The sequence below is a fragment of the Eptatretus burgeri genome, chromosome 10, assembly GCF_056783735.1.
Source record: "Eptatretus burgeri isolate ZD-2024b chromosome 10, Ebu_testis_v1, whole genome shotgun sequence".
NCBI classification, from domain to species: Eukaryota; Metazoa; Chordata; class Myxini; order Myxiniformes; family Myxinidae; genus Eptatretus; species Eptatretus burgeri.
In genome coordinates this window covers 26,329,326-26,348,527 of record NC_140970.1, presented here as the reverse complement: position 1 = coordinate 26,348,527, position 19,202 = coordinate 26,329,326, and the positions used below count along the sequence as shown (strand labels likewise).

Below are 19,202 nucleotides of genomic sequence, written 5' to 3'. Positions count from 1 at the left end.
GTTCAGTTTTATTAACATAAAAAAACGTACAAGACCACAGTCAAAGACTAAAACAGTTACGTTTACATTAAAATGAGAAAATTAATTTATATTGAATGAAAAAGCAAATACCGACATATACCATTTCAAAATCAACCACACGCACACAAACAACAAGAAATTATTCAAACAAATATGTCTATAAATTACAGATAAGTATACTAGGTGCACAAATATAAAAAAAAACAACATAATATTAATTCCATTTTAGAGATATTAAAAAGTTGAAAACTTTCAATAATTATATGGAAGATGTGAAATGCATGACAATGCAGAGAAGATTGTAAACGATGAGGAAGTTTGGCAAACAATAATATTACACCTTATTCTATTTCGAATTTAACAATTTCACGAGAGTAGGAATACTGGACTGTTTGGATCTCTGAGTTCTCACTTGGCTCACTTGGGGGATGTGGATCTGATGTGAGTTTCTCAACCGCATTTGGTTTAATTATTGGCATCTAGGGGGGGAGTAAATTACATTAAACGGCAGAAAGAAGGAGTGATTTCACGAAGTTGATGAGGATGTCCATTCTCCTCGCAGCAAGGGAGGTGATAGTGTAAGGCAGAAGTAGATCGATGTTGTGATGTCGCTCGGGAAAAGCGATCACACGGACAGCTCTTCGCTGAACTCTCTCAATGCCAGCTGATTGCTGCGTTGTGAGGCGATGGCTCCATACGGAGGCATGGAATTCCAAAGGGGGTGGATTTACATAGTGGAAATAAACACCAAATCAGCGGTAGCGACTCCATTTCTCTTGAGTTCACACAAAATGTAGAGCCATCTGGAGTATGTGAAATCATGTGCTGAACTTGAGAATCCCATTTGAGATTCGACTGAATTGTAATCACAAGTAGAAGGAGAGAAGACACAAACTAAAGTGGTTCATTATATCGAGGGTAATCACAAGAGGAGAGGTGCTGTTACGGAGAAAATGAATTTGCATCACCTTGCATTTTTCAGGTTTAGGTCTCATTGGATTAACACTGCTCTACTCAGCCAATGCATCAACATGTGACTGCATTTCGCTCTGCTGAAATTGTGGGACAACCTCCACCAGACTGAGGTCATCAACGTATTTCCATCTATTTTCAGTTGACAGCGCAACATCATTCACCATGACCAGAAAGATAATGGGGCCAAGCTTGGTCCCCTGCGGGACCCCACACGTAAGCCATATTGCTTGCGCTTTCAGTGTAGGGGCTGTGTACTTCTCACATTGTGATGATGAAGTTCAATCTAAATAAATAAATATCTAACTGTTCTTTAAGAAATGAACATTTTGTGGCTCACTATATTAAACAAAGGCCGAGTTAATGTGTTTTGGACTTTTCAATAAATATTCATTTTTTTTTCCTCTCGAAAGTGTACTAGGAAGAGTAGATATAGAGACTAGTTTGGAGAACAAAAAATCGACTCCAAACTTGCGCAACTTGAATATCATAGAAAACAAGTTTTACAGTTTTCTCTTTATGTTGTTTTTTATTTCAGGTACCAAAAATTTGAATTCAGCCATCAAAAAAAGATTAGAACCTCAAAAAATGAGTGCCCGGTAAGGCACCCTAAAATTTATATTTTTTATGTGGAGCTACCAGATACTACATTTGCTACCTGTACGACAAGGAAAGGAAATCTAACACAGGTGGAGGCCATTCAGCCCATCATGCCTGTGTGAACATCATAATAATTTATCAACACAAGATCCTGGGAAGAAAATGCAAAAAAATGTTTTTAATTCATGAAAGAATTTTTTTCGGTTGTTTTTTGTTTTGTTTTGTTTTTGTAGTTTTTTTTTATTTTCTTCCCCTCAGAGGAAGGGGAATGGGCTTGGTTAAAAACACACATCAACCACACAACCCCCCTTGACAAGACCCCCACCAACAGCACTCCGTCCACATGTACACAATCACCCGTCAATGCTCAAACTACCTAAAAGTCTTATCAACATTCCAATACCCCTCTCAAATCTCTCTCTCAATAACTTCCAGGTACCTATCTAATTCTAATTTAAACTTATCTACTTTTTGTGCTGCCACTACCTTTCCAGGGAGGCCATTCCAAGCATTAACTACTCTCTGAGTAAATGTTCCCTGCCTTGCGACTGTCTTAGCTCTCCTCTTCTTTACTCTCAGGCTATGGTCCCTGGTTCTTTCACTGTCAACTCTGTTTAATAATTCATTTGCAGTTATTTTATCTCTCAGGTCAGGTATGGGAGCATGTGCCAGAACAGCGCGTCGCTGCGTCCACTTTCCGTCGGTACTCCAGGGTCCTCCGTCTGGCCATCCCCCAGGCAAATGCCAGGCCCATCCCCATCTCCTTGAGATGGTGGTCAACCTGCTGCAACCATGAGGCACGTGGTCGGCCCACTGGCCTCCTCCACTCATGAGACTCCCTCGCTGAGAGAATTTGGTGAGCAGGATCGGCATCAGGAAAACGAGCCACATGTCCATACAGCCGCAACTGACGCTCACGGACTATGCAGGTAACAAATCTCATCCGAGTCTCTCTCAGCAACCGCTCGTTGGACACAAAATCCGACCAGCGATAGCCAAGGATTCTCCGAAGACACCTGGTACCAAAGGAATTAAGTCTCCGTCTCAGATCCTTGGTCAGAGTCCAAGTCTCGCACCCATAGAGCAAGACTGGAAGTACCAAGGACCTGAAGACTCGGACTTTCGTCCTCCCGCACAGGTACCGGCAGCGCCACACCCCATGATCCAGTGAATCCATGACTCCCCAGGCCCGACCCAGACGTCTATTGACCTCTGACTCGCAGCCAGCAGAGACATGAATATCACTGCCAAGGTAAGTGAATCTCTCCATGACCTCAACATCCTCACCACAAACAGACACAGACAGGACAGCAGCATCCAAGATGTCACCGAAAGCCTGGATCTTAGTTTTGACCCAAGAAACCCGTAATCCCAGCGGCTCCGACTCCTCATTCAGCACCTCGAGGGCCCCCAAAAGGATGTCTAAAGTCTCCGCAAAGATGAATGTATCATCTGCAAAATCAAGGTCCGAGATCTTGACATTCCCAAACGATGCACCGCAACTTGATCTCTCCGACATCCTCCCTAAAATCCAGTCCATACAAGTGCTGAAAAGTGTGGGGGCAAGTACACATCCCTGACGAACTCCAGTAACAACTGGAAATAAGTCAGAGGTGGTACCACCACACTTCACAGCACTCTCAGAACCAGAGTAGAGTTCAGACATCAGATCGATCAGTTTTGGTGGCACCCCACGAAGACCAAGAATCCTCCAGAGGACATCCCGATTCACTGAATCGAACGCTTTACAGAGATCAACATAGGCTGCAAGCAGCCCCTGCCGAAACTCTCGTCTGCGTTCGGTGAGGACACGAAGGGCAAGGATACGGTCAATCGTTGACCTCTTTGGTGTAAAGCCTGACTGCTCTGGACGCTGGTGCTCAAGCAGATGGTGGCGAACCCTATCAAGAATTATCCGAGCAAAGACCTTGCCCGGCACTGAGAGCAGCGTCACCCCTCGGTAGTTGTTGCAGTCTTGGCGATCACCCTTCCCTTTCCAGAGAGGGACAACAAGGCCCCTCTTCCAGTCAGTTGGGATGATGCCTGTGTTCCAGGCAGAGCACAAAACTGCATGCAACGACACGAGTGCAGCATTTCCACCAGCCTTGAGAAGTTCGGCATGGATACCACAAATCCCTGGAGCTTTGCCCCGTTTCAACTGGTTCACCGCAGCCCGTGTTTCCACAAGCGAAGGTGGACCACAGTTGATTCGAGGGTCAGCAACAGGGATTGTAACACCCTTGACGTCCAACTCGACAGCTGGGGGATCAGCCTGGTACAACCGCTCAAAGTAACCGGCCCAGCGGGCCTTCACTTCAGACTCCTCTGTCAAGAGCCTACCACTCTCTGCTCGAACTGCAGTGCTCCGAGGGATGGGCTTGGATGAACGTAATGCGCGAATTCCCCTGTAAGCGGGACGAGAATCACCTGTCCACAGGTGATGCTCTACCCCCTCACAGATTCCTCGCACATAGGCCTCCTTGTCCACCCTCAGTGCACGTACAGTTTTACGCCTCAGCTCCCTGAACAGCTTAGCTCTGCCATTCAGCCTGGCCCTGCGACTCTGGTCAATGGTATCCAGTGTCCCTTGAGAGACAAAATTCTTCTTTGCCCTGCGGTGAGTTCCAAGACATCCACCGGCAACATCAAGGACGGTGCTCTTAAAGGCGCTCCACAACTCTTCAGGACCCCCCAAAGCACCCAGACCCCCCAAGTGTCCACTCAGCCTGTTCGCAAACTCCTCAGCTACTCTCTCATCCCTGAGCTTGGCAACATCCAGCCTAGGCTGGGATGGTACCATTCCCCAGGATTTAAGGTGCAGCTTTAGAGTTGCTACAACAAGCCTGTGGTCAGTATTGAGGAACTGAGCACTCCGGTAGACCCTGCAGTTCTGGATCATCCTCCAACGACCGTCAATGAGGACATGGTCAATCTCCTTTGCCACACCGCCAGCGTTGGAATACCAAGTCCAGCGATGAGATTGTGGGCGCTGAAACCATGAACCAGCCACCCTAAGTCCATGACTTCTTGCAAAGTCAAGGAACTTTGTGCTATTCTGGTTCATAGTTCCTGACCCATGGGGACCAACACACACCTCATAACCATCCCTATCAGTTCCAGTCGATGCATTGAAATCCCCCAAGACTAGAAGTGTATCTCGTCTGGGGCACTGATCAACCACAGACTCGAGCGTGGCGTAGAATGCATCCTTCACGGTGAGATCACTCGCCTCAGTCGTAGCATAAACAGAGACCACGGAAATGACACCTAAGGAGTGACGAATCCTTAATCTCATAATACGCTCGTTGACCGGTGTTACCTCAATTATCATTGGGGTCAGCTTATTGGACACAGCTACAGCAACTCCTTGGGTATGGTAACCATCAAAGCGACCAGACCAATAGTAGGTGTAACCACCCACCATTATCTCTCCGCAATCCGGTCTCCGAACCTCAGAGAGAGCTGCAATCCTGATGTCCAAACGCTTGAGCTCAGATGATAACAGAGACAGGTGATCATCCTCTCTTAGGGATAGGACATTCCAGGTACCCACCCGAAGGGACCGCCTCAGGTTAACCCAAGGAGACCGCCGTCTGGTGGACGACACCTCAGCACCACTCCGACACACTCTCCCGCAATCTGACCCAGGGATGTTACCCCGTGGTTTCCCTCCTATCAAAGATTGGGGGTCCCAAAGGCTTTGCCCCAATCCCGTCATCCGGTGAGCTGCCCTGCGAAGGGAAGCTGCACAGGAGGTACTCCCACGGAGTGGGTTTTCAGATTTTTTTGCGTTTTTGCGTTTTGCGGAATGAAGGGTTTTACGGTGGCCGGAGTGCAAATCCTGCCACCAACCTCCTAATAAGAAGTAACCCAACTGCAGGAGGACGTCTGCAGACACGGTTGGGCACTAGATATGGATGGCCGTTGGCTCACAAGGAGCTCCTCCGCCCTTTGACAGGTTTTGTTTTTAATCCTGCTGGGTGTCCATATCCAAACACCCTCCTCACCAGAAAACCTGGTGGGGGAGACGGTTTAGTCGCCGACAACCCGACCATGGAACAGGTTAGTACAGGTTTACATGGTACCTGTAGCAGGTCACAGATCGAACCTGACCTGACAAAACTACTTCTTAATGTCATCTTAAACATCTCTATCATATCTCCTCATAACTGCCTCCTTTCTAGTGAATAAAGCCCTGTCTCCTTCAACCGCTCCTCATAGCTGAGTCCTGTCCTGCACCCTCTCTATGGTACTTATGCCCTTCCGGAACTGTGGTGACGAGAACAGCACACAATATTCTAGATGTGATCCTCACTAAATCCATGTATAATGTTAACACCACCTCTTTTGATTTATAAATGATCCCCCTCCGAATACAACCTAAAACCCTATTTGCTTTACCTATAGCTGCCTGGCACTGTGCCACCTGCTTACCTCCCGTATCTATTACCACCACCAGATCCTTCTCCTGTGTGACACGCTCCAAAATTTCCCCTTGCATCCTGTAATCTCTATTTTCATTGTTCTTCCCCATCCCCCAACACCTTACACTTGCTCAGGTTAAATTCCATCTGCCAGTCTTTTGCCCAATCCATACAAGTATCAATACTCTCTTGTATCTGTTCACCACCTCCTCTGCTATCCACCTTACCTCCAACCTTTGTGTCATCTGCAAATTTGGGAAGCTTACTCTTTACCCCATTGTCCAAATCATTGATGAAAATCATGAAGAGTAATTGTCCGAGTACTGATCCATGAGGTACCCCACTAGTTACATCCTCCCACTCACAGCCACTCTTTGCTTCCTACCACAAAGCCAGTTTGCAATCCAATTGGCTGCCTGACCAGGCACTCCACAAGCCCTCACTTTGGCTAACAACCACTGATGTGGTACTTTATCAAATGCCTTCTTAAAGTATAGATATACTATGTCCACTGCCTTTCCCTCATCCACCCAATCAGACACTGCTTTAAAGAACTCTAAAAGATTTGTTAAACAGGAACTACCTTTGGTAAACCCATGCTGACTCCACCTTTAATTAGTTTGTATTTGTTTAAATGGTTCCTCATCTCGACCTTAATTAATGTCTCCAACACCTTCCCCACAACTGAAGTCAAACTAACAGGTCTATAGTTTCCCAATTCTTCTCTGGATCCTTTCTTAAATAATGCCGTTACATTTTCAACTCCACAATCCTCCGGTACCTGTCCTGACTCCAGGGAACTATTGAAAATATCTCTTAACATCTCACTTACCTGCTCAGCCACCCTCAATCAATACTCTCGGTTGCATATTATCTGGCTCCGGAGCCTGATCTACTCTTAGACTTCCTCGCTGTTCCTTTAGTTCCTCCACTCCAACCTGGATCTTCTGTAAAAGCCCTTCCTCACCACCTTTATAGATACTCTAATTGATGGATACTACATGGAATTTTCTATCACATACTAGATGTATGAATATCTAGTAGAAAATCCTTTGGCATCATACAGCACTTGAACCCATACAGGTCATACAGGTTGACTGAGTCTGTCATCCTTCCGAGGTCAGCAAATTGAGTGGCTCACTGGGAACGGGGGGGGGGGGGGCACTGCATCAGCAGAACAGCCATGCTCCCAGTAATGATGCAACCAGCAGCCACGGGCTGTATACAAAGTAATAAATAAAAAAACTTACTTAGAAAACCAACCTCGGCTCGTTTCAGGAGGATCATGCGAGCAATCATCTTTGATAATGATGCCACCATTACCGGAGTACCCCAATTTGTGTTCTCCAAAATATGCCTTTCTCTCCTAAACCTCCTTTCTAACCACTAATTTCTCACCTACGTGACTCCACAGTTTAACATGTCAGGGCAAGGAAGCCAGTGCAGTCAGGTGATTATGCTGATCACAGATGGAGCAGCTGAAGCATACAAAGACATCTTTCAGAGGTTCAACCGACCAGACAAAAGGGTAGGCTTCCTTATTCTCCCTTTACCACCTCACCCAAGGCAGCACAGAATGCACAGATTCAGTTCTTTGTGTTTCATTACAGCTCATTTTATCGAATGGACGGAGATATAGTTGGTGTTGTACATGTTTATGACATAATCACCATAATTCACCACTAAATCCTTCCTATTTAACTTTTAGGGTGACATTTCTCTAATAGTAAGATAAATATTCTTAGAATGAGTTTCTATAAAAATCATGCGGAGACGGTTTGCAGATACCTACGAACAGGGAGCTCCTGGAACTTTTTGATGAGTTTAAAAAGAAAAGAACAATTTTACCTTTTGTTTGAGTTTTCTTTGATGAACAGCTAACTTGGTCTGTGCTTGTTTCCCCATAAAACATTGATCCTTCGAATATCTCCATTTGTTGAGTTTCTTTGGATCTGTCAAACCGATCATTTGGGATCCTGCCAGCTTAAAGACAGGGATTCCCCACTTTTCTGTAGATCATAAAACTTCCTTCGCTCATTCATTCGGTCATTTTGCTCTTTCAACTGGATTATGAATTCATACCTCCATTTCTTAACATAGTGTGGGTACTTTTTAAAGTGTGGAAACCATGTAGAAACTTCACGTTGTTGTCTCATCACAAAGTGAATTTAATGATTCCTTACAGGTGCGAATGTTCACATTCCTCATCGGTCAGGAAGAGACTTTTGCTGATAGTGTGAAGTGGATGGCTTGCACCAACATGGGTATGATTTATTTGACACCTTGTGTAACCCTACAGTATTTACACTATAATGAGATGACACCACTGAATGGGTGGTGGTTAATTTCTTATCTCGATTGACACATGAAGCCGAGCCTGTTATTTTAGTTAATATTTGGTTGTGGTTAAATACATAATGCTAATTTATCCAACATTATTTAACTTTGCCATCACAACAACACCTCAAACTTGCACATCTCATGTCGTATGCTGACATATATCAAGAAATGTATGAATGCTCAAAGCACTTTGGGTTCGGGTTTAACTTGCTCATACCCACGCATTTTTCATTGTACAGTCAGTCCGTTCCAGCATACAATGATGATGAAAGTCGTCGTTTAGGACTTAAGAGCCAACTCTCTGAATTGCTGCATGCCCGAGATTAACACCCGCTCTTTTGCCGATTAGCAAAGTAATGTGGCACTGATTAGACACTAAACCTATGGCTTTGCCACTACTTGTGAAGGATGTATATTGTGTGATTTGTTAATTTTGTACTTCTCATTGTTGGTGAGAAGCACCAAAAGCAAGCTATTAGATTTATTTTCGGGAGCATTCGCATGCGAAGCAAACAGCAGGGTTAAGCAATTGGTTCATGTCCGTCCGTCCATCTGTCTGTAAATGTCAGTTCATGATCGATGAAAAACTTATTGGACAATCCGGACATGAAATGGGAAACTAACCTATAGTTTAGTAGTACTGGTACATGCGTAGGCAGGTGTGGGGGGGGGGAGTGGGAGGAGTAGGGGGGAGGGTTAGGGGGGAGTAGACGTTACTTTAGAACAGTTAGAAATTGATAAGTTAGTATGCTCTGTGTTTTGGGTAGTTTAGCCAATTTTGATGTATTAAGTAGGGAAGTGTTAACTTAAGAATTGTCCTGTTTAAATGTGCATCATATGAAGGGTGATGCTTTATCAATAAATTGCCAGGGTTAAAGGTGAAGGAATTGTTTGTGAAGTCTTTTTTGAATACCTTTGGTGAGGCACCATGTGGGGCATTTAGAAAGAGAGAGGGGAAGAGTTTTGGATTGTCTTGCAAGAATGGTGGGTTAGTCGCACGGAGGACGGATGATTGGGAGGAAATTTTCCTCAGCAGGGACGAGTAGGGGATCGCTTCAGAGTGAGAGGGTTGGAAAGTTTGTTCGGCATGGAGTGTGTTACTTTTCCTCGCCTGAGGAGAAGTGTTCCTGCGTCATCCTGCTTGCCTGTTCCTCGTCCCTCCTCTCCATTTCATCACCTGCTCGTCTATTTCATCATCCTGCCTCACCTGTTCATAATCCCTGGTTCATTGTGCATGCTTTGTCAACATCCTCTGTTGACAAACACCAAAGCTAAGGCCTCACCTAGTTTTCTGTTCCCTTTCCCATCTGTGCTTGAGTCTGGTGTGGAGGTGCGATAGATTTTATTCCTTTGTAAATAATTATTTATCTATTGCATCCATGTTCCCTTCACCCCAAGCCCCAACCATCCCACCGTCGTACCTTCCTTCGGGTTCTATCTTAGCCGATGATTTGTTGTCAGGAATAAACCTCCTTTAAATGCAGATGAAGGATCTCGTGTGCTTATTGTGATCCTGCGCCACACAAAGCCGCCGTTAATTGACGCAGTCCGAGCGAGTAGCAGCCAGTAACAGCCATTTGTATCTGTCCAGTGCCGGTATTAATCGGGGCTGGAATGTCAGTTTATGATCGAGGAACAACTTATTTAAATTTAATGTTATATTTTGAACACAAATCGGAACATGAAACGGAAAACTAACCTGTAGCTTAGCAGTACTTTGGCTCTGAATTTGTCCTGAATGCGGATGCACAGAGAGGAGTGATATATATTTTTTACTCTGACAGCCCCCCTGGCAGTCAAACAAAATTGAAAATCATTCCAAACAGGAAACTTAATGTTTTTACGGACGTCATAAAGGACACAAACGACAGGCGTGAATAACTAATTTAACATGTTAGATAGAGTGGTGTAATCGACAATGCTTCAAGGGCGGTAAATTCCTGAATATTTATATGACCTTTAGAATGTTTATTTTATTTAAATTTAATTATATACTTGAACACTTAAGAACACAAATCTCCTTCTTTGCACTTTCAAAACCCTTCCATATAGAAGTACTTGGACATGTTAAATAGGGTGGTGTACAAGAGTGATGTATAAGGATTGCTTCAGTCACGCTAAACTTTCGGATTTTTTTAAACCATCTTTAAAAGCATTATTTTATTTAAATAGAAGTGTATACCTGAACACTCTGTAGGGTACCGTGTTCTATTAACTCTATTTTATTATGTAAGCAAATACGGTGTAATTTTAACCTCCTTATATTGTTGCGGACCGGGTATCAGCTGCGAGCGCGACCGCTAGGTGGAGCAGTAGGGTCGACTTTACCGAACACCCGGAATCTAGATCGTACCTTTCGGACAACTCCGAGGGTACGGGTCCCTTACCGGACCGTGAATCGTCAATAATTCCACCAACGTGGTACAGGGTTATTTGCCAATCTTCAAAATACCTAGAGATCCATGTGGCGAGTTACCGAGTATTCACACCCTCGACGGCACTCGTATGAGTCGAGCCGTTAGCACTCGTACAGCAAAGAGCACTTAAGCAATTCCTACTTACAGACGGGCCCACCGACAGACACACACACACACACACACACACACACACACACACCCAGAAGGACAAGGACCTGTCCACCTCGTGTGGTTCGGCTGACACGGGTGAACCAGGCCAGCGTCGAGATGCGATGATAGAATCCAGAGCTCCCTTCAGCGCTCGTCCCGGCAACCTAAACTCTCCTCTGTATCCCAAACTGTCCAGAAGGAAGGAGGTTTCATCTGCCACTTCTCCAAGTCTTTGAGTTGAACGTCAAAGCGAGGGCTCATAACTCCACACTCGTTCAACCTGCCCGTCAGATTGACCACAACCTTGCCTGCTCGATGGTCATCAACTATCTCAAAAGCTCTCTCTAGTTCACCGACAGAGAGACGGTGCGCAACCGACTTGCGGTTCTTGTGGAGGAAGGATCTCTCCTCATCCGATCGCGCCGCAACCTTATTCACCCTTCTCCGGGGGGGAGGGGATGCCTCTGCCCTCCCTGCTCTCCCTCACTGGACGGTTTTGGCGCACAGAATAGCTCGTCGCCCTGTCATTGGCCACAACGAGCGGAAAGTCCGTCGATTGGTCCGGGGGCGTGGTGACATCACGCGGACCGCCTTTCTCACCGTTGCGGGGTCTGATTGGCTGAGCAGTGGCCACCTCACTCGTAGCACGCTGATTGGTCGAGGGCCGCCGCGAGGCTCCTCCTTAAACTCCGCCCACCATGGTGTTGGCCAGAGCGAGGTAAAGGTGAGGGTGATGCTGGCGTTGTTGTAGTTGATGTTGGTGGTGTAAAAATAAAAGAAAACCCTGACTATCAAAATAACTCCGCAGCGCATGAACATTTAATTACCCATTAAACGAGGGAAAGGGGAGCTATCTATCTACATTTACTTATCAAAATAACTGAGCTATAGGACCTGTATGTTGAGTGCTCATGACTTCCAGATTCGTAACAATATGTCCCATGCATGCCTCTTCCCTTCCTGTCATTCCTATATTGTCCAAAACTAATTTTTCTTTTCCAACCTCGCGCCTTCATTACTCCCCTTTTTCTCGCTCCTATTTTCCCATCGTCCTACCTTCAATTCCTTTTCTCATTTTTAATTCGTCAATGCAGCTACTGCTCCAACCGCCTCCCACCTCGCTCCTGCCCCCCAACCTCACTACATGTGTGAATATGTCCCTCCAGTCAACTGACTGCACAGAGATGTGTTTCTTAATTAATGAGTTTCTCTGTTTGTGTTATAATTCCCATTATGACTATTACATTCTTGCAATACCTTTCAATAGTGATAAACCTTAGCTAGTATGATTTGTTTTTGTCCTCGTATGATGAGTTGTTCTTAGCCCGTAAGTAAGATCTAGTGTTGTCATCGTTGAAATGCAAAATATATCCTCACTTCAACTTTGCATTGGATCGAAATATGATGTAAAATCAGTGGAGTCGTGCATCATGGGGTCTGCTTATTTTCAGCCATCTGTCCTTTTAGCCTTGTAGAGATTAATATTATACAATATCTAAAGCAAGAGCAAGCTTTGTGGGTAGTATCCTGCCCAAATTCCAAGTTCTCTTTATAAGTTGAAAGAGGGTTGAACACATTGCTTTAATGACATCCTTCCTGATCTGTGTCCTATTGATAAGCCCCCAATGGGTGATCAGATATAAGAACAAAATGTCTGGGATTGATAGCCCTTTTTGATGACAAAAGTACAAAGTTAGGAGAGATAGTGAGCCATACTTGGCTCTCTCAACCATCACTCCCACCTGATCTTTCTTTCCCAACACCTCTCTCTCCAAATCCCCCTTCACAATCCAGGCTTCTACTCACAAGTTTCTACCCTGGCAAACATTCCTGAGAATATCATGCCCTATCTTGCAGTGCTGAGCAGGCCAATGGCCATCAGTCGTCAGCACATGGTCATTTGGACCGAGGCCTACATAGACAACATGGTATTTTGGGAACCGGCTTGAGGGAAGTTATCAGGGAGAATGAATTGTAATATTATTCCTCAAAGAACCTTTCTTAGCACCATTTGTGTGTGATATGACTGGCATTTTCACTCTTGTACACTTCATGGTGAGTTAAGAGAGTACAGACCTGCATTTCATATACAGCCCATGGAAAATAGAACCTGCTATCATCCATCTTTCTCTCCAATTCCACTGTTCCCCACCTCCCCTCTCTCGACCCCCACTCTCTCTTCACCTCTTTCTACATCTCTCTCTCTCTATTCCACTATCTTTCTTTCTGTCTATCTTTCTGCCTGATTGGATAACCCTTGGATACAACCAAGGTTGTGGACCTGCTGTTTGGAGAGGTTGTGGATTTAAAGGGTTGAAACCTCGACGGTAGACAGTCTTCAACTGATGATGTGGGGATCATTGAATCAATCACTCAATGAGCTAAAGGAATTCTTCAGATCTGTGTAAAATTGATGATGTATTTTGGTGAGGCATCTCCCATAAGCCTGTCTTTTCTCTTCTTCTTTCGGCTGCTCCCTTTCGGGGTCGCCACAGCGGATCATACATATGATCCGCATAGTGATTTGGCACATGTTTTATGCCGGATGCCCTTCCTGACGCAACCCTGGTCGCCTCTTACGACACAGGGATATGGTACACCTATTTTAACCAGGGTATACACCGGCCCAGTACACTGGTACTCATTTTGCCAACCTCGGAAGGATGACAGGCTGAGTCAACCCCCTGGTGTATTAATTCAGTGGCCCAACGGGGCTTGAACTCAGGACCTTTTGGATCCCAAGCCGCTGCCCTAACCACTGCGCCAACACCAGGTAAAATAAGCCAACGCCAACACCAACACCAGCAACACCAGGTTGCTGAAATAAGCCTGCCTTTTCTGTCCGTGCTAAATCCACAACATTCCTTCGCTTGTATCTGTGGTATAGCCTGCGGGCATGCAGGGCGGGGCATGATGATGGGAGGAGGGGTCGTCGTGGTCATCGTGTCTGCCAGGAATATAGGGAGTGCGCGCCACCTGAGGCGTCGTAGTAATGCTGTAGTCGCCCGGCTTGTGCGTGTGCTGAGTACGTAATAAAGGGGAGCCGCGGGCAAAGTACGCCCGCGCTCGCGCTTGTGCAACACAGCCCGGCTCGACTGTTCCCCCGCTCGTGTCTGCCTGCTAAGCATCTTCTATCCAGTACACCACAGTTGGCTGACGAGGATCTTCGGATCGGCGTGTGCAGGGCGGCAGCGAATAACCCGTGCGGTTCCAGGCTATGGAGCCAAGGGTCTCGCCAGCACGAGCATGGCAGAAGGTTGGTGCACAGCGCACGAACGCGTGCCCGCCTTCGTCGGAATCGACTTCGGCCACGTCGAGTGGGCAACGGCCGCGCTCACTGTTCGTTTTATTGAGGTACGACAAATCGGGGGAATGATTTCTGCAAAGCCACGGCTAAAGAACGAGGACACGCGGTTCGGCTCGAACGCGGCGTTGGACATCGCGCAAGCTCTGAAGAATGTCCGGGGTCTCGATGGTCGGTGCGCAACAGATGGTCCGGAGGTCAGCGCGATGTGCCAGGCACGCACGGCCACGCGCACGGTCTGCGGCGCGGATCGTGGGCGAGCGTTGCAATGCAATCACTCGGACGGCGCTCTGAGCACTCGAGGTCGTCTACGGTGTGTGGGCCGAGGGTCATCGCCCATCGTTACAGTCATAGGTGGCGGTGTGCGAAGCGATCCTTCCGTCCCGGGTCAAGACCTACCGCCGGTATGGTGTTCAGTGCATGGCGTGCACGGTAACGCCCCGGGTCGAGTTTTGCAGCCTGAGCACGGAGATTCCAGCGACCCGGAGCGGGAGATGCTGCCCATGTTGAGCCTGTTTTCAGTTGGTCCTACGGTGACAGGACCGATGCCAGTGAATGTCGAAGTGATCGGGGCACTGATCGGGTGTCGAATTGAGTCCACTCGTGCTGCCCTCGCATCGCGCGCGTACACCGGCGAAGCGATTTTGCGCCGCTTGCAGCGCCCGACGTCTCGGTGCTTTACCGGGGCCGAAGCGTCCTACTCACGGTGTTTGTGGTGCGAGGGGAGGGGCCCGTCCTTTTGGGTCGGGACTGGCTGGCGCACCTCGGGCTGGATCTCCAGTTCGTACCTCCAGGTGTGCCGGTGCTCTCTTCGATGCTTTCATCGAGTACCGAGGGCGAGGTTCTGGCGGCGGGAGCCGCGTCGATGCAACGGGAGCGGCCGTTCGTTGCTGCCTGCAACGGCGGTGTGTGGTTCGGAAGCAGCAGGAGCCGTGCCAGCTCTCACGATGGGCTCTCGCGCGTCGGCTGCGTGCATGGTGCGAGGTGCGGTGTTGTTCGAGCAGCTTCAACGGGTTGCGGTGAGCCCGTGGCGTTAAAGGAAGTCGCGAGTCACAACATCGAGGCAACAACCAAGAGGCAGACTCGTGATGTGGGTTGTGGGTTGCTGTTCATTGCATATTTGTTTTTCATTGCTCGAGTGATGCGGTTTAACGTTGTTGAAATAAATGTCAGCAGTTCCCGTGTGAGAGTGGGTTTGGTGGAGATCAATCGATGGGATTTGTATTATGATCAATGTGATGTGGGGGCTTTGGGAGAGGTGGGGGCGAATAAAGAGGGTTTATTGGCCTCCAGTTGCCCCAGGCCACGGGTAGTTGTTTTGTCAGGTGCTGGGATTTTATCAAAAGAACACGCTGTACGGAAAAATGAGTTTGCAATGGTTCAAATGTTATTCCTATTGATTTATGACGAGCCTATGGTTGGAGTATGCTTTGAATGGAGTTGCGACCGTCTAACGGCCGTGGGGGTCTCGGAGATCGACTCGGAGCCGGGACTCGTGCGCTGGTCGGCGTTACCCCCACCTCTGCTTTCAGCAAGGTCAGACGTGTCTGGCGCCTGGGGCGCGGCTCTCTGGGTTCGCTCAAGGCCGTTTTGGCCATGCGGTGGAATCTCAACTGATTGTGGTACGTGGGGTGTTGGGGAGTGTTTGTTGCTTCCAGCCAAGGGCGCTGTTCAGCGCCCCCACCAAGGTCGGTCGGGTCTGGCGGTGGCGCCGCGGGTTCCAGACAGCGGGGGTCCGGCCTCGAAAGGTTTATCTGTTTCAGGTCTGGCTGGGGAAGAGGTGCCGCCTTATGGGCCGAAGGCGTTTGATGGTGCCGGGGGTGGTCGGGAGGTCGCCGTGACCTCGCCAAGGGCCATGTAAGCATGAGCCGCCTGGGGGCATTTTCGCTGTGTAGTGCTGCTGTGCTTCTCCAGTAGCTCGCTTCACACGTTGTATGATGTGATGTGCTTTTATACTTCGCTGTTTTTCTTTTTTGTACCTTGTCTACTGTTCGACCGTAGTACTTCGTGCTGTTTATGCTTATTATGATGGTGATCATTTAATAATCATACTTTTAGGAGGGAGGAGTGTGGTATAGCCTGCGGGCATGCAGGGCGGGGCATGATTATGGGAGGAGGGGTCGTCGTGGTCATCGTGTCTGCCAGGAATATAGGGAGTGCGCGCCGCCTGAGGCGTCGTAGTAATGCTGTAGTCGCCCGGCTTGTGCGTGTGCTGAGTACGTAATAAAGGGGAGCCGCGGGCAAAGTACGCCCGCGCTCGCGCTTGTGCAACACAGCCCGGCTCGACTGTTCCCCCGCTCGTGTCTGCCTGCTTAAGCATCTTCTATCCAGTACACCACAGTATCCCCCTCTCTCTTTCTCTGATCATGCTCTGTTTTCTCCTGAGGTTCACCTACTTGAGAAAAATAAAACGATTCATTCAAGTAATTAATCAAAAAAGGAGTTGATTTTTCTTTTTCTCTCCATCCCCTCCCACTGGCTGCTGGTGCACCGTGTTTGGACATCGCTCCAGCTTCCTCAGACCGAAAAGGTGAGATGTAATGTATTCATCAGTAATCATCACAATCACAGTCATTTTCTTCACTTAGGTTTGAAATACTCACAAGATCTGTTGCTGATCAAGCCTTAATGTCTTCACGTTTAAGTTTGATTCCGCTTTATTCTGATGCCTTGGCCTTTTCCAGATGCTGAGTTTTGACTCGCAGGATAACTTCTTCAAGACGACAGTCGCCATGCCAGTTTTCAGTGGCAAAAACGAGACGGTAAATCTGAACATGTGATCTGATGTATCTTTTCTGTTGGTTCACGAGCACCAGCCAGAGTGACCACTATATTCGTTATGTCAGTGTCTGTCTGTCTGTCTATGTGTCTGTCTGTCCAGAGCATAACTCCGTGGACTTTTATCCGATCTTGATGAAACTTGGTTATGTGTTCGATATCAATGTCTAGTTGTGTTTTCCTGGATGAGGGTGTGGCTACGCCCATTGTGGGCGGAGCCACGCCCCAAAAATAGCCATTTTTAGGGGGTAGTTGGATTAAAAATCTATCTTCTCCGAGGCAATTGACTGAATGGAAAGGGTTCTTCGGTATTTGAATAGCAAAATGAATTATCTAAAACTTGTCGTCCGATTTTTCATTTTCATCTCAAGGTCAAGGTCACAAGGTCAAAAACTTAGAAAATTGCGAATTTTGACATAAAAATCATACGACCGCCCAAACTTTGAGAGCGAGGATGACAATATTTTTATGCATAATCTTGAGGTCATTCCCCACCTAAAGTCTTGAAACCATTTTGCTCTATCTCGAACACCTTGCCCGTGGCGCCCCCTTCAAGTTTGTTTTTACGCTGATTTCATCAATGTATGGTTAATCCGAGGCGTGCGAAATGCCATATAGCCGATATGACGTTATATTGTTCCTGGAATGTTCCAGAGGAAGTTTTGCACCAAAGGTCATAATCCTTGACCGTTGACCTTTAAAGGCCACAAAGGTCAAATTTTCAAAGTTGTGGGAATCGAACCGGGTTTTGGACCTTCTTCGACGAACTAACTCCAATAAGCTATAACACGTATCCTGTTTCCTTATTTGTTTTACATTTTTTAACAGAGTTTAAGGCTCATGGAAGAGCTGGAACACAGATTATACACGCACACACACATGAAGACAAATAGATTTGACAACACCAGACTTGACTTCAGACAAACACAGCCACTAAGCTTGGGAAAAGTGACATCACTTCCCCAAGCACTCCCATTACCAGTGACGCCATCTTTTTAAGATGTCATTTTTTTCTTTCCACACTCAGCAGGGCAACTAAGTAGTAATTTCCTACTCCCCAAGGATGCCAACAGATGGGGTTTGTCCATGCCTTGTCCTTCAAATGCTGAGATTCAAACACGGAAGCATCACATACCATTTTAAAGTCTTTGCTATGACTCGGCTGGGATTTGAATTGCTGACCTCCCAGACTCAGAGTAGCTGTTCGAACCATGACACAACCTATTCTGACTGCAAGTTTTGCGAAATATAATAGCACGCTTTGTTTAACACATCTAATTTCCTTGCATGACCATGTTGGCTTATCAGCAATAACATTGGAACAACCTCACCGATCACAGATATGTGTTCAGCTGACTCTTGCCATTTTGAATGGTTTGAGGTCCTTGAAGCCTTATCGAGACTGAATCTCCAATGCAATTGTGAGCTTGGCGATTATAGATAAGAAGATGATTTGTTATACTGCCTACCACTGGGTGGCGCACCACGATACACATTTACACAGAGGGAGTCGGAGTCTTCCCCTACCTTGTAGGTTTGAAAATGTTTTCTTGCATCTCCACTTGCCAAGAGGATTTCAAGGGTATGCAATATGATGGGGTTACTACCGGTGGGGCTGATTCTATCAATGGACAGACAAACAGAAAATACAACTCTATGTATATCGACGTGTGCAAAAAGGATTGGAAATGATTATTTATTTATACATATTTTATGTGTTGCCTTCCTCAACACATGGAACCACTGCAATTTGAACTTTTCAAATAAAATAACCACTCGAATACAGGTCCATAGCAATATGAACATTACAGGTAGCAGTGAGCATTTTGTGCAGTTTACACAGTACAACACTGTGAGCATTGTAAAAGGGCCACCTTGCAAACACACCATACACTACACAATACACCACTAAATGCGAGAGTGCTTCATATATTAAACAATGTGATTGTGCGTCACATACTTATCAGACCATCAAATCATTCAGTTAAGGACATTGGTGAGCTTGAGGGGTTTGCTGAAAGAAGCAGCACAAATGATTCTCAAAACATCCTGTCTTTTGACCCAGATTTTCTTTGTTTCTTTGAGCAGATTCCAAACGGCTGTAGTCTACAATAATAGGACGATGCTGAAAGGAACAGCGTATTGTGAAACAGTAAAGGAACCAGGAAAATATGTATGTAAAATAAAAATATAAAA

The 19,202-nt window shown here is 46.6% G+C and overlaps 1 protein-coding gene across 7 annotated transcripts in view; it reads left to right on the top strand.

Moving 5' to 3' along the window:
* CACNA2D3 (calcium voltage-gated channel auxiliary subunit alpha2delta 3) overlaps positions 1-19,202 on the top strand; it is a 390,026-nt gene that overhangs the window by 240,374 nt on the left and 130,450 nt on the right. For all 7 annotated transcript variants that reach the window (XM_085897494.1, XM_085897493.1, XM_085897491.1 and 4 more), the window contains 5 exons: positions 7,432-7,545; positions 8,203-8,281; positions 12,719-12,852; positions 16,741-16,758; positions 16,913-16,990. In XM_085897494.1, coding sequence (XP_085753620.1) covers positions 7,432-7,545; positions 8,203-8,281; positions 12,719-12,852; positions 16,741-16,758; positions 16,913-16,990 — 423 coding nt within the window. The remainder of the gene's footprint in view (positions 1-7,431; positions 7,546-8,202; positions 8,282-12,718; positions 12,853-16,740; positions 16,759-16,912; positions 16,991-19,202) is intronic.